Raw genomic sequence first — 15,523 nt, forward strand, 5'->3', positions numbered from 1 at the left:
TACTACGGCTCCTGTGAAGCAGTTGTTGTGGGGGGTTAAGGGCAGGACAGCAGGTATGGCATCTAGGATTTGATACCAGCAACCACTCACTTCTTGGGATTGGAACCCTCCGCTTGCCTCTTAAACCCTAGGCTACCTTCCGCCTGTTGATTGACAGTATTGTAGGAAATAAGGCACCGGACCACAGCCATATATACAGAACAAAAATATAAATGCAGTGTCGTTTCATGCACTGAAATATAATAGCCCAGAAATGTTACATATGCACAAAAAGCTTATTTCTCTCAAATGTTGTGCACAAATTTGTTTACATCCCTGTTAGGGAGCATTTCTACTTTGTCAATATAATCCATCCACCTGACAGGTGTGGCATATCAAGAAGCTGATTAAACAGCACAATCATTACACAGGTGCACCTTGTGCTGGGGACAAAAAGGCCACTTTAAAATATGCAGTTTTGTCACACAAAAACAATGCCACAGATGTCTCAAGTTTTGAGGGAATGTGCAATTGGCATGCTGACTGCAGTAATGTCCATCAGAGCTGTTGCCAAATAATTAAATGTTAAGCTGCTTCCAACGTTGTTTTAGAGATTTTGGCAGTGAGTGCAACCGGCCTCACAACCGCAGACCACGTATAACCACGCCAGCCCCGGACCTCCACATCCGGCTTCTTCACCTGCGGGATCGTCTGCGGGGGGTTGCTGATGATTTGCCCTTTAAACGGCAGCATATTTTCAAGATATCAAAGTGTCCACTACAAAAAGGAAAACAATAGGCATATAACAAATGCAGAATATGGCATTCATTTTTCACATGTAAATAGCACTTTTCAGTAGTGTTCAAAGCATGCCATTCCATGAGAGCAGCATTTATTTTTCAACTCGAATCAGTCAGCCCAATCAGTCCTCCATGACAACAAAATCATAAACAACAGAGTAGTGCTGGCTAATAAGTCCTTGGTTTTGGGGTCATGCTCAGGTAAAACAATGGTTAATCTATACTTCCATATTTCCAAGTCCTATTCTTGAAGATCAAGGGGTATAACATTTATTGGAATGACTGAATTCTGATAGACTTTGGTTATTAATGTATAGATATAATTTAATCATATTATTATTTGTAGTAGAAAGCGATGGGTTAGAGGAAGCCTACATAACCAACCCATAAAGTAACATTGAACATCCATATATGGTCAGCTATGTAAACTTTAACATTGATTGATCTTGCAATAAATGTTATTCAATTGGTAACATATACATTTTTTTTATTCTTCTAATGCCTCTTAAGGGGGAAGTAATCTAAAAGTAACTAAATGTAATCAGATTACGTTACTGAGTTTGGGTAATCCAAAAATTACACTACTGATTACAATTTTGGACAGGTAACTAGTAACTGTAATGGATTACATTTAGAAAGTAACCTACCCAACCCTGAGCATACAGTATGGATAATATCCACAAAGAGAGAAAAACAGACAATAGAAATAACGTCTTCAAGGCAGAATGTGGACAACACTCTTAGGAAAGGAAAGCAACACCAGACCATTCATACTGTGGCTCTCAGATAAATAGATATACTGTACCATGGACTAAATGTTGTAAAACAATGTATGGAATAATGATAAACTGTTGACTCCTGCGGAAGAATTGATTCTCCCAGATCATCCTATACTGATGATAACCACTGTTTGTCTACATGTAGTCGTCGTTTTCCTTGACTAGTGGTCTGTAGGCTGCCTTTCACAGTAAACTCCCATCCAGCTGGCGGCCCTGTTGTGTTTCTGGGTTCATCACCAACTAGACCAAAGAACGTCCTAAGATTCCTTGACTTGAACACGGAAGTAGGATTGGTGACGAGTTTTTATTTTGTTCCTCGTGTGGAGTAAAGAAAATACACACTGACTAAACAAAATAGGCTACCCAGCTCTAATTTGACATAAAATGTCTAAACTACAGTTGTTTCATGTGTTTTTAAATGAGCGTTTAACGGCGGCTGCTGTGGAGATTTTCGGTGCAGTTGAGAAAACGGTAGTAGAATACCAGGAGGAGAATGATCGGCTACGGAGACTGCTGCGGAGGACACCGGAGATACAACTATGTAGAACAGGTTCGTATGTAGATACTGATAGCTAGCTATAGCTCCACTTTATTGATAAACTGTTAACTAATCACCACTTCATACATGTTGAAGAAGTTGGTTTTAAACTTACCGTGCATGGATAAAAACAGGAAGTGATTTGAATTTATAATTCAAAAATGGATCAAATTTGGAAATAAATAGCTTCTCTTCAATTACTGAGAAGTAATTGAAAATGGATTCTAGTTTTTAACTATTGAATTGGCATTATAGTTAGCCTAGTCTTGAATTTACTGGCTTAAAAATTCAAATTGACCCCAACCCTGATGTCTAAAGCCTGTATAGAGTCCCACAGTGGAGGTGTAATAATACCCATAAAACCTAGCGCTCAAACAGGGAAATGGTTTCAATCATTTATCCACCATTCATTTTTCCCATAGGAGATTTTAGAAACACTTAAAATAAGGCTTGCGTTTAATGTAGGCTTACCCCGGTTTGACGTTTTGATAACCATGTAAATCTCAGACAAGGTGACTTTTATCAATATATTCGTCAGTGGCGGTTGGTGCTGTTAAAGATGAGGACAATATATATATTTTTTTTATGAGCATGGCCTTATTTCTATTAAAGAATACTGGATGACTGTCATTCATATTCCATTCACCCAGCTCAATGTAACATTAATGGGTTTAGGCTACTATATGATACTCACATTTTCCCTATAGCCATCATGAGGTTGTTACAGCCTAGCCTATGAATTAAAGTTTACAACATAGATGCACAGGTTGAGAAACATTTTAGGTGACTGACAGTGACACATTTAATACCGTCATGCAGACTCTTGCCTGCATCTAACTGATCTAGGGTGTAATCATTAATCCAACAGTTGCAAAGAAGAGTTTCTATTGGACAGATTCAGGTATGTTTATCCCCGTTTTTATTAGCTGACATCATTGTCAACATAGCTACTAGAACTAACACATTAGTAAACTCTCTACAATCATGCAGTACAGTGTAGTCAGCAAGCAGTTTAGCAGTTACACCGGTGGGCCCCAGTGGCAATACATATACAATACATTAATTAAACCAAAAGCTTTCTTTGACTTGGAAGAGTTCCAGTGTTGGATAGCCATAGACATAGCTAGCTAACATAGCATCCATTTTTGTTTGAGTAGGCTAAACTAGCTAGCTAAGAAAGTGGAAGTGAAAAAAATATGAACTATAGCTATTTCTCTCACTATTGTTCAAAAGTGTTAAACTATTGTCTTTCTCTCTTTGAGTCAACTATTCACCACATGTTATGCAGGGATAGCTAGCTAGCTCTAGCGTATGCTTTTAGTACTAGTTTAATTCTCCGATCCTATGATTGTGTGGACAACATGTCAGTTCATGCTGCAAGAGCTCTGATAGGCTGGAGGACGTAATCTCGAAGTTGTCATAATTACTGTGTAAGTCTATGGAAGGGGGTGAGAACCATAAGCCTCCTAGGTTTTGTATTGAAGTCAATGTACCCAGAGGAGGACGGAAACTAGCTGTCCTCTGGCTACACTATGGTGCTACCCTACAGAGTGCTGCTGAGGCTACTGTAGACCTTCATTGAAAAAATGAAGCAGTCTCGTCCAGATCATTATGGTGTTTGTAGTTCAGCAAGCAGTTTAGCAGTTACACCGGAGGACCCCGGTGGTAATACATTTATAAAGCCAAAAGCTTACCTTGACTTGGAAGAGTTCCAGGGTTGGATAGCCATAGCCAGCTAGCTAATGTAACAGTGTTGCTTCTGTCCCTCTTCTCGCCCCAACCTGGGCTTGAACCATCGACCCTCTGAACACATCAACAACTGCCTCCCACGAAGCATCGTTACCTATCGCTCCACAAAAACCGTGGCCCTTGCAGAGCAAGGGAAAGAAGAACTACTTCATGGTCTCAGAGCGAGTGACGTCACCGATTGAAACGCTGTTAGCGCCCACCGCTAACTAGCTAGCCATTTCACACTCATTACACTAACATAGCATCCATCTCTGTTTGAGCTGGGTGTTTAAGTAGGCTTAACTAGCTAGCTGCATTCGCTAGCTAAGTAGAAGTGAAAAATATACGAAATATAGCCAACTCTCTCTCTCTTCTCCTTCATTTTTGAAGATATTAAATCGTTCAAAAGTGTTCAACTATTGTCTTTCTCTCTCTTTGAGTCAACTATTCACCACATGTTATGCAGTGCTAGCTAGCTGTAGCTTATGCTTTTAGGATCGGAGAATTAAACTAGTACTATGATTGTGTGGACAACATGTCAGTTCATGCTGCAAGAGCTCTGATAGGTTAGAGGACGTCGTCCGGAAGTTGTCATAATTACTGTGTAAGTCTATGGAAGGGGGCGAGAACAATGAACCTCCGAGGTTTTGTATTGAAGTCAATGTACCGAGAGGAGGATGGAAACTAGCTGTCCTCTGGCTACACCATGGTGTTACCTTAGAGTAGCACGTATAACTGAACACCGCAGCTCAATCAGGTGTAAGAACATTGCAGTGTAGCAGCTCACTTTGTTGAAGCTAATCATCCAATCTCCGCCCTAAAAATACACAGGCATTGAGCATGTTGCTCTACCAAGGAGAGGAGGTAACATGGAGATCCTACTAATATAAAGGGAGGCTTACTGGAGATCCTGTCTAAAAACATTGACCCTTTAGTGGTCTGAATATTGACTTTGATCTCAGGCCCTTCTTATGAACATCATATCAAGTATTCATGACATCACCCTGAAGAAGGCACAGTGATGCCCGAAACATTGGTGATTTACCCAATAAATTACTGCGAATTTATATTTGGAGTGTGCGACTTTTTAGTTTTAAAATAAATTATTTGGTGACATGGATATATTTAATATAGTTTTATCTAAAAAGGATAACTTTTTTTAATGTTAAACCATTTTAATGAAATCCACTGAGGAGGATGGGCCTCCCCTTCCTCTGAGGAGCCTCCACTGATATTCGTCTCTTTTACTCTCAGATTCGAAAAATGCTAATTAGCATCAAAGTAGATATCATGTGGAACTACAAATCCCAGCAAGCGCCTGCACGTCGTCTATAGCTGACTTCTTTTCTAACAGGTATTTCCGTAATTTTAAAACTCGTACAAGGCAGTTCACAGAATTGTTCATTTAAATACATTTTGGCAGTTTATTCATTACTACATTTAGATGACGTTAGATAGTGAATCCATAGATTCTTACCTTTGCCTTGATTGGCAGTCCCGTCCAGATCATTATGGTGTTTGTAGTTCTTTATGTTTTGTAGTTCTTTGTGATAGCCACATTAGGAGCTAATTAGCATTTCACTTTTGGGGGGTAAATATAGGCGAATATATTGATAAAGTCACCTTGTCCTAGAGAGATTTAGACAGTTATCAAAACGTCACGTCAGGGTTAGCCAACACAAAACACAGTCCTTATTTTAAGTTATTGTAAAATCCCCTATGGGAGAAATGAATGGTGGAAAAACGATTAGAACCATTTCCCTGTTTGACCGTTTTATGGTTATAACTAATACTGTGGTTATTTGGTGTTTTATTAAGATCCCCATTATCTGTTGCAAAAGCAGCAGCTACTCTTCCTGGGGTCCACATGAAACATGACATCATCCAGAACATTAATAGACAAGAACAGCTCAAGGACAGAACTACATCCATTTAAAAAGAGGCACGTGTAGCCTACATATCAATACATACATACAAAATATCTAGGTCACATGTTATAAATAACGTCTGCTATTCCTCTCCTTCCCTCCAGACTCCCTGCAGCTCTCTGTCTCTGAAGAGGAGGTTTCCCCTGAGCAGCAGCACTGTGAGCAGGAGTGGAGCCCCAGTCTGGGACAGAAGGACCCAGAGACCACACAGATTAAAGAGGAACAGGAGGAAGTCAGGACCAGTCAGCAGGAAGAGCAGCTTCAAGGGCTCGTTGATACCAGAGACTCCATATTCACTCCTTCCTGTGTGAAAAGTGAATGTGATCAGATGGACCCACGTCAAGAAGCCATACTAGCTGAACACCCAACTCTCAGTCCAGTGAAAATGTCTAAACTACAGTCGTTTCGAGAGTTTTTAAATGAGCGTTTAACGGCATTTGCTGCTGTGGAGATTTCCGGGGTATTTGCGAAAGCAGTAGCGGAGTACCAGGAGGAGAATGATCTTCTACGGAGACTGCTGGAGATCACACCGGAGATTAAACTATGCAGAATAGGTTAGTATGTAGACGTACTGAAAGGTGAATAATGTGGGGCCACGGGTGGCCTATCGAATCCCCAAGCCGACTAGGTGAAAAATCTGTCCATGTGCACTTGAGCAAGGCACTTAACCCTAATTTCTCAAGTAAATTGCTGCAGATAAGAGCGTCTGCTAAATGACAAACATTTAAAGTGTAACGTATTGTACTTTTGGCGTCATTTTTTTTATTGTAAATAAGAATATAATATCTTTCTGAACACTTATACATTCATGTGGCTGCTACTACTAAAATCAGGAGTGAAGATCATACACCCCCCTCCTTACCAATAACAGGGGAGGTCAGCATTTTGGGGGGTGATGATCTTTGTTTTTTTTAACTTTCTCACTTGTCGTCATTGAAGATTCATTCATTATTATCCAGAAGCATAAATAGCACAGCCTCTCTTGACTCCAATGCATTTCATTAGAGACAGTGAGTACGTTTACGTTCACACTAGTAATTCAATATTATATTGATGATGGCAGTAGGCAGAGTACGGCTTCAGTCCTGTAGACCCCTGACTCTGCTCATCTTAAACGCTGTGAGGTCATAATAGAAGTAAGAATACGGTGATCAAAACATCTAGTTTTCTGAGAAATCTCTCAAATTATTAGGACGTGTACAAGCTTTATTAAAATATCAAATTTGGGAGCAGTAAAACTATTTTTATCTGTATTGCACATTATTTTAGCTTCTGTTATTATTTTGGATCAATGCCAATAAAGACATTTGCAATTAAAAAATCATTGAGATCTATAATTCACATTTGTGATTCAAGTGTTGTATTTAATTCTGTAATATATAAATAACATCTGTTCCTCCTCTCCTTCCCTCCAGACTCCCTGCAGTTCTCTGTCTCTGAAGAGGAGGTTCCCTCTGAGCAGCAGGAGTGGAGCCCCAGTCTGCGGCAGGAGGACCCAGAGCCCACACAGATTAAAGAGGAACTCGGGACCAGTCAGGAGGAAGAGCAGCTTCAAGGGCTCTTTGATACCAAAGACTCCATATTCACTCCTTCCTGTGTGAAAAGTGAATGTGATCTGGAGGACCCACTTCAGTCCTTGACTCTTCCCCAAACCCAGACTGTGGAGAACAGAGAGACTCACTCCAAACCAGTGGATCTCAAACCTCTGTCCAAGCACATGAGGATTCACACAAGAGAGAAGCCATTTATCTGTGGTGACTGTGGGAAAAGCTTTATTCGCAAGGCGCACCTAACCAGGCATAAACTGACTCACACAGGAGAGAGGCCATTCACCTGTGGTGACTGTGGGAAAAGCTTCATTCGGAAGGTGAGCCTAACTGAACATAAACTGACTCACACAGGAGAGAAACCATTTAGCTGTGGTGACTGTGGGAAAAACTTCCGTCTCAAAGGGAATCTAACCAATCATAAACTGACTCACACAGGAGAGAAACCATTTAGCTGTGGTGACTGTGGGAAAAGCTTCCGTCTCAAAGGGAATCTAACCACTCATAAACTGACTCACACAGGAGAGAAACCATTTAGCTGTGGTGACTGTGGGAAAAGCTTCAATCGGAAGGTGAGCCTAACTGAACATAAACTGACTCACACAGGAGAGAAACCATTTAGCTGTGGTGACTGTGGGAAAAGCTTCAATCGGAAGGTGAGCCTAACTGAACATAAACTGACTCACACTGGAGAGAAACCATTCACCTGTGATGACTGTGGGAAGAGATTTATTCAGAAGAGGGACCTAAGGAGACATATACTGATTCACACAGGAGAGAAACCATTCACCTGTGATGACTGTGGGAAGAGATTTATTCAGAAGAGGGACCTAAGGAGACATATACTGATTCACACAGGAGAGAAACCATTTAGCTGTGGTGACTGTGGGAAAAGCTTCAATCGGAAGGGGCACCTAACCATGCATAAACTGACTCACACAGGAGAGAAACCATTCACCTGTGGAGACTGCGGGAAACGCTTCAATCGAAAGCGGCATCTAACCATGCATAAACTGACTCACACAGGAGAGAAACCATTCACCTGTGGAGACTGTGGGAAGAGCTTTATTCAGAGGAGGGGCCTAAGGAGACATATACTGATTCACACAGGAGAGAAACCATTTAGCTGTGGTGACTGAGGGATAAACTTCAATCAGAAACAACATGGCTGCTTAGTTTGATAATATATTCATTCAGAAGACTAATCTGCTAACACGTGAAAAACATCCACAAAGAAAGTAAATGAGGACACAGAGAGGGGACTAAGAGAGTATTGAGATACACCTGTGGACCAACTCTAACTGGTCCTCCTGATCCTGCTTAGTCCAATGTCACAGTAATGATATCATGGGGCTGTTGTCTGAACCTGACAGGTAATGTTGCTACTCTTTGTGTATGAAATGGACAATCTGCAGTTCAGACAACCACCACTTTTTAGGTGAACAACTGAGGGATGGGGTTGGAGAGTTGTGAACATTCAATGTCGTAGTCAGATATGGATACAAGATGTCCAGATGTAATGTAGAATTCCCAATAGGCGGCTCGTTGGGTGATTTTATTTGGCCCCAAGTTTTCTGATTAAAACAAGATAATATATACAATTACTTTTTTTTGGTTCGTGGTTGGATATTTATTTTATTCATTTAGGGAATCTGTTCCCAAGTATTCCCACGTGTAAATAGATTTACAGTACCAGTCAAAAGTTTTAGAACACCTACTCTACATTGTAGAATAATAGTGAAGACATCACAACTATGAAATAATACATATGGAATCATGTAGTAACCAAAAGTGTTAAACATATCAAAATATATTTTATATTTGAGATTCTTCAATGTAGCCACCCGTTGCCTTGATCGACAGCTTTGCACACTTGGCATTCTCTCAACCAGCTTCATGAGGTAGTCACCTGGAATGCATTTCAATTAACAGGTGTGCCTTGTTAAAAGCTAATTTTTGGAATTTCTTTCCTTAATGCATTTGAGCCAGTCAGTTGTGTTGTGACAAGGTAGGGGTGGTATACGGTAAAATATCATGTCCATATTATGGCAAGAACAGCTCAAATAAGCAAAGAGAAATGACAGTCCATCATTACTTTAAGACATGGGGGTTAGTTCATTCGGACAATTTCAAGAACTTTAAAAGTTTCTTCAAGTGAAGTCGCAAAAACCATCAAGCGCTATGATGAAACTGGCTCTCATGAGGACCGCCACAGGAAAGAACTAGAGTTACCTCTGCTGCAGAGGACAAGTTCATTGGAGTTACCAGCCTCAGAAATTGTAGCCCAAATAAATGCTTCACAGAGTTCAAGTAACAGACACAACTCAACATCATCTGTTCAGAGGACTGCGTGAATCAGGCCTTCATGGTCGAATTGCTGCAAAGAAACCACTACTAAAGGATGCCAATAATAAGAAGAGACTTGCTTGGGCCAAGAAACACTAGCAATGGACATTAGACCGGTGGAAATCTGTCCTTTGGTCTGATCAGTCCAAATTTGAGATTTTTGGTTCCAACTGCCGTGTCTTTGTGAGATGCAGAGTAGGTGGACGGATGATCTCTGCTTGTGTGGTTCCCACCGTGAAGCATGGAGGTGTGGGGGTGCTTTGCTGGTGACACTGTCAGGGATTTATTTAGAATTCAGGGCACACTTAACCAGCATGGTTACTGCAGCAATACGCCATCCCATCTGGTTTCGCTTAGTGGTACTGTAATTTCTTTTTCAACAGGACAATGACCCAGCACACCTCCAGGCTGTGTAAGGGCTATTTGACCAAGAAGGAGAGTGATGGAGTGCTGCATCAGATGACCTGGCCTCCACAATCACTCGACCTCAACCCAATTGAGATGGTTTGGGATGTGTTGGACCGCAGAGTGAAGGAAAAGCAGCCAACAAGTGCTCAGCATATGTGGGAACTCCTTCAAGACTGTTGGAAAAGCATTCCATGTGAAGCTGGTTGAGAGAATGCCAAGAGTGTGCAAAGCTGTCTTCAAGGCAAAGGGTGGCTACTTTGAAGAATCTAAAATATATTTAGATTTGTTTAACACTTTTTTGGTTACAACATGATTCCATATGTGTTATTTCATAGTTTTAATGTCTTCACTATTATTCTACAATGTAGAAAATAGTCAAATAAAGAAAAACCATTGAATGAGTAGGTGTGTCCAAACTTTTGACTGGTCCTGTATATGTGATCATATCAACTAGGTCTCTCACGTCAGAATGTTTTTTAAACGTAAAATTTGGAAGTTCTTGTGTACGTAAAATATGGAAGTGTTTAAGGTTAAGGTTAGGTATTAATGCTGAATGGTTAAGGTTAGGTATTAATGCTGAATGGTTAAGGTTAGGTATTAATGCTGAATGGTTAAGGTTAGGTATTAATGCTGAATGGTTACGGTAAGGGTTAAGGTTTGGGATAGGCTTAAAACTTCACAGAATTCGAACTTGTAACCTTTGGAATCAGAGGCAGATGCTTACTCCCTTCCGCCATCCCAGTCCACAACCCAAACCTACTTGAAGGTAACAGCGCTCACTGTTGCCTCTAGTGGCCGGTTTCCACATCATCTCCCGACATACATGGCAGTCGAATACTGATTTGTATCACAGGTAACCTGGCTGGATCTTATCCCCAGTGTTATCATGGTTTGAAATGATTCTTATTTTTTTTCCCCACATACTGTATCTGTTTGGTATTCTTGCGGTCAATTTGGAGTGTAACTATGTTCCGTCCCCCGGCTGACATGCTTGCTGAGCGGCAAGAAGAGTCCCCATTAGGGTTGCAAAGCTACCGGTAATTTTGGTAGTTAAAACCTGTTGGGGATACCTGCCCGGTAATGTCCCCCCCCAGGACCACATAATGTTATCAGGTATATGCTGAATGTCCCCCCCCAGGACCACATAATGTTATCAGGTATATGCTGAATGTCCCCCCCCAGGACCACATAATGTTATCAGGTATATGCTGAATGTCCCCCCCAGGACCACATAATGTTATCAGGTATATGCTGAATGTCCTCCAGGACCACATAATGTTATCAGGTATATGCTGAATGTCCCCCCCCCAGGACCACATAATGTTATCAGGTATATGCTGAATGTCCCCCCCCCCCAGGACCACATAATGTTATCAGGTATATGCTTAATGTCCCCCCCCCCCCAGGACCACATAATGTTATCAGGTATATGCTTAATGCCCCCCCCCAGGACCACATAATGTTATCAGGTATATGCTGAATGTCGTTCCCCCCCCCCCCAGGACCACATAATGTTATCAGGTATATGCTGAATGCCCCCCCCCCCCCAGGACCACATAATGTTATCAGGTATATGCTGAATGCCCCCCCCTCAGGACCACATAATGTTATCAGGTATATGCTGAATGTCCCCCCCCCAGGACCACATAATGTTATCAGGTATATGCTGAATGTCCCCCCCCCAGGACCACATAATGTTATCAGGTATATGCTGAATGTCCCCCCCCCCAGGACCACATAATGTTATCAGGTATATGCTGAATGTCCTCCAGGACCACATAAAGTTATCAGGTATATGCTGAATGTCCCCCCCCCCCCCAGGACCACATAATGTTATCAGGTATATGCTGAATGTCCCCCCCCCCCCCCAGGACCACATAATGTTATCAGGTATAGGCTGAATGTCCCCCCCAGGACCACATAATGTTATCAGGTATATGCTGAATATCCCCCCCCCAAGGACCACATAATGTTATCAGGTATATGCTGAATGTCCCCCCCCCCCCCAGGACCACATAATGTTATCAGGTATATGCTGAATGTCCCCCCCAGGACCACATAATGTTATCAGGTATATGCTGAATGTCCCCCCCCCCCCCAAGGATTACATAATGTTATCAGGTATATGCTGAATGCCCCCCCCCCCCCCCCCAGGACCACATAATGTTATCAGGTATAGGCTGAATGTCCCCCCCAGGACCACATAATGTTATCAGGAATTAAATCAAAACATTCACCTCCAATCCTGAAGCTAGCCACAATAAGGATGAACCACAATAGTGGAATTTCCGGTTTGCATTCAAAATAAAAGTCCCCCATTGAAACTGATCCAAACGGATACAAATAGTGAAATAATGCCATTTTTGCACTAGATAATTGTCAACAAGGTTAGAATGTTGTTATATAACTTAAAAATGAATACAATAATTATAATTTGACAAACAGTAAATAGAAATGCAACATGTAAAGTGTTGGTCCCATGTTTCTTGAGCTGAAACAAAAGATCCCATGTAGTGTACCTTTAAAACATTTAGGGGTGTGGATCATTAAAAAATTCTAACAATATCAAGAATGAGCAGCGTTAAGACAAAATCGATGAGAAATACTCTGAAAGATGGAAGGAGAATATCAGGAAAGTATATCTTTTTTTTAAATGTATCAATAACCACTGCCTCGTGGCAAACAATTTCAGTGCTTTTATCACAATATGTGATAAGAAATGTAATTGTACTTCTTAAACAGAGGGAGTTACTACAGAGGAAAGGTTCAGAAAGATATCTAGGTCATTAAAGGCAGTCGAACGCCAGGACTATAAATCGATTGTGTGAAGAGACCGCCTGAGACTGGGACTATAAATAAATTGTGTTAAAGGAGTCAAAGTTTTGACGAGACAAACTCTTGGCTGGTGTAAATTAGAAAATTTGGAACATGCTAAAAGTCTAATTATAAAGGGAATAGCTAAGTTGGGGGAAAGGAGCAATCTAACTAGCTATAGACTTTACTGCATCCTCATAATCCTAGTGTGACAATGACTCAGAGTAAGCCCCTTGTGCTTCCTGGCAGCCAATTGTGTAGCGTCTACCTGGATTCTCTGTCAAATTGGAATCTCGGTACAGTTTCAGATATACGTTTCTAATTTTGTCAGAAAGTTGTTTTCATTGCGAGTTAAGGCTTGCAGTTAGCTAGCCAGCTGGAGTTCGATCGCTGGCTTGCTAGTTAACGTTAACATTGAACCTAGCTTATTCGGTTAACTTAGCTATGACAATCTGTTTGTATTGCTAGTAACGTTACTCTATGGATTGGGATTATAGTTCATTTTTTAGCTAGCTAACATTAACGTTACATGTCTAAACAAAAGACCCCAAGTTCAAGCTTGCTGTTAGCTAGCTAACGTTAGATGGCTGGGTTGCTAGCTAACATTAATTTACATGTATGATGTGTGTGTAACGTTAGTGATGTTTCCTCAGAATGCCATTTCGCATTGCTAGTTATAGCCTAATGTTAGCTAGCTAACATTGAACCTATTTGGTTAACTTTAGGTAGCTATGACAAATCGGTTTGTATTGCTAGTTAAAGCCGCTCCGGACAGGCGGGCGGCTCTGGCGGCTCCGGACTGTCGGGCGGCTCTGGCGGCTCCGGACTGTCGGGCGGCTCTGGCGGCTCCGGACTGTCGGGCGGCTCTGGCGGCTCCGGACTGTCGGGCGGCTCCGGACTGTCGGGCGGCTCTGGCGGCTCCGGACTGGCGGGCGGCTCTGGCGGTTCCGGACTGGCGGGCGGCTCTGGTGGCTCTGGCCCAGGCCTCACCAGGCTGGGGAGACATGAAGGAGGCCTGGCTCTGGGCGCAGGCACTGGACTCACCAGGCTGGGGAGACCCACTGGAGGCCTGGTCCGTGGAGGAGGCACAGGACTGAGCAGGATGGGGAGACCCACTGGAGGCCTGGTCTGTGGAGGAGGCACAGGACTGAGCAGGATGGGGAGACCCACTGGAGGCCTGGTCCGTGGAGGAGGCACAGGCTTGACCAGGATGGGGAGACCCCCTGGAGGCCTGGTCCGTGGAGGAGGCACAGGACTGACCAGGATGGGGAGACCCACTGGAGGCCTGGTCCGAGGAGGAGGCACAGGATAAACCGGGCTGTGGGGGAGCACTGGAGTTCTGGTACGTAGGCTCTTTACCCACACTCCAGGCTGAATGCCCACTTTTGCCCGGCACAGGCAGAGCGCAGGCATTGGGCGAACTGGACCCTCCCAGCACCCTGGAGACACAGTGCGCAGAGCCGGTGCAGGATAACCTGGACCGAAAAGGCACACTGTAGACCAGACGCGCTGAGCTGGCACAATCCGTCCTGGCTCGATGCCTGCACTCGCATGGCACTTGCGGAGGGCTGGCCTATAGTGCACCGGGCTATGAACGCACACTAGAGACACCATGCGCTTCACAGCATAACACGGTGCCTTACCAGTACCACGCTGCTTCCGGTAAGCACGGGGAGTTGGCTCAGGTCTACCGCCTGACTCCGCCAATCTCCCTGTGTGCCCCCCCAAATGTTTTTTGGGGGGCTGCCTCCCGTGTCTGTCGCTCTCCCTCGGCAGGTTGTTGCAATGGTCAAATAATTGATCCCATGTCCAGTCAATCCTTGACTCCAACACCTCCAGCGACCAGGATGCCATGACCTCCCGAGCACGCTGCTTCATCCCCTCCTTGTGCTGCTCCTTCCTCCGCTGCTTGGTCCGTTGTTGGTGGGTGATTCTGTAACGGCCGTCGTTAGAGAAAGACCAAGGTGCAGCGAAGGATGTGTTCATCTTGAATGAATTTTAATTGAAAAGAGAACACTTGACAAAATAAACAAAATGACAGCCGACAGTTCTGTCAGGTACTAACAACGAAACAGAAAGCACTAAACAGAAACAATCACCCACAAAAACCCAAAGGAAAAAACAGGTTACTTATGTGTGACTCCCAATCAGCAACAACGAACTACAGCTGTGCCTGATTGGGAGCCACACACAGCCCAAAATAAAGAAATACAAAAACATTGAAAAATGAACATAGAACCCCCACCCAATGTAACACCCTGCCCTAACCAAAATAAAGAACAAAAACCCCTCTATGGCCAGGGCGTTACATTGAGTCAGATGGCTCAACACCTTTTGATGTTGCCAATGACTTCAATTAATATTTCATTGGCAGAATGAGCAAACTTAAGCATGAAATGCCAACAACAAAATGTGAGCCATCATTTTCAGGCGTAAAATAATGAAGGAATAGCATTATAATTTAGAATTTTGTAAAGTTAGTGTGGGTGATGTGGAAAAAGTGTTGTCCATCAATAATGAGAAACCACCTGGTATTGACAACTTTGATGGAAAGATACTGAGGATGAACCAATCAGCTTGATGCCGACCCTTGGGCAAACGTATGTAAAAAAAAAAAAATGTTCTTGACCAGATACAATGCTATTTCTCTGGAAAC

General features: G+C 42.8%; 2 protein-coding genes across 3 annotated transcripts in view; one reads left to right on the forward strand and one right to left on the reverse strand.

Annotated features, from left to right (window-relative positions):
* The window catches only part of LOC115194677 (zinc finger protein 37-like), a 1,069,572-nt gene that overhangs the window by 1,011,897 nt on the left and 42,152 nt on the right, over nt 1-15,523 (reverse strand). The window lies entirely within an intron of this gene.
* LOC115194667 (zinc finger protein 251-like) overlaps nt 1,745-15,523 on the forward strand; it is a 110,782-nt gene continuing 97,003 nt past the window's right edge. The window contains exons 1-2 of one of the 2 annotated variants that reach the window (XM_029754540.1): nt 1,745-2,108; nt 5,857-6,306. In XM_029754540.1, coding sequence (XP_029610400.1) covers nt 1,943-2,108; nt 5,857-6,306 — 616 coding nt within the window. In that variant the 5' untranslated portion in view covers nt 1,745-1,942. The remainder of the gene's footprint in view (nt 2,109-5,856; nt 6,307-15,523) is intronic. The other variant, XR_003878429.1, reaches the window with a different exon arrangement.

Source organism: Salmo trutta, chromosome 5 (assembly GCF_901001165.1).
Source record: "Salmo trutta chromosome 5, fSalTru1.1, whole genome shotgun sequence".
Classification (NCBI taxonomy): domain Eukaryota; kingdom Metazoa; phylum Chordata; class Actinopteri; order Salmoniformes; family Salmonidae; genus Salmo; species Salmo trutta.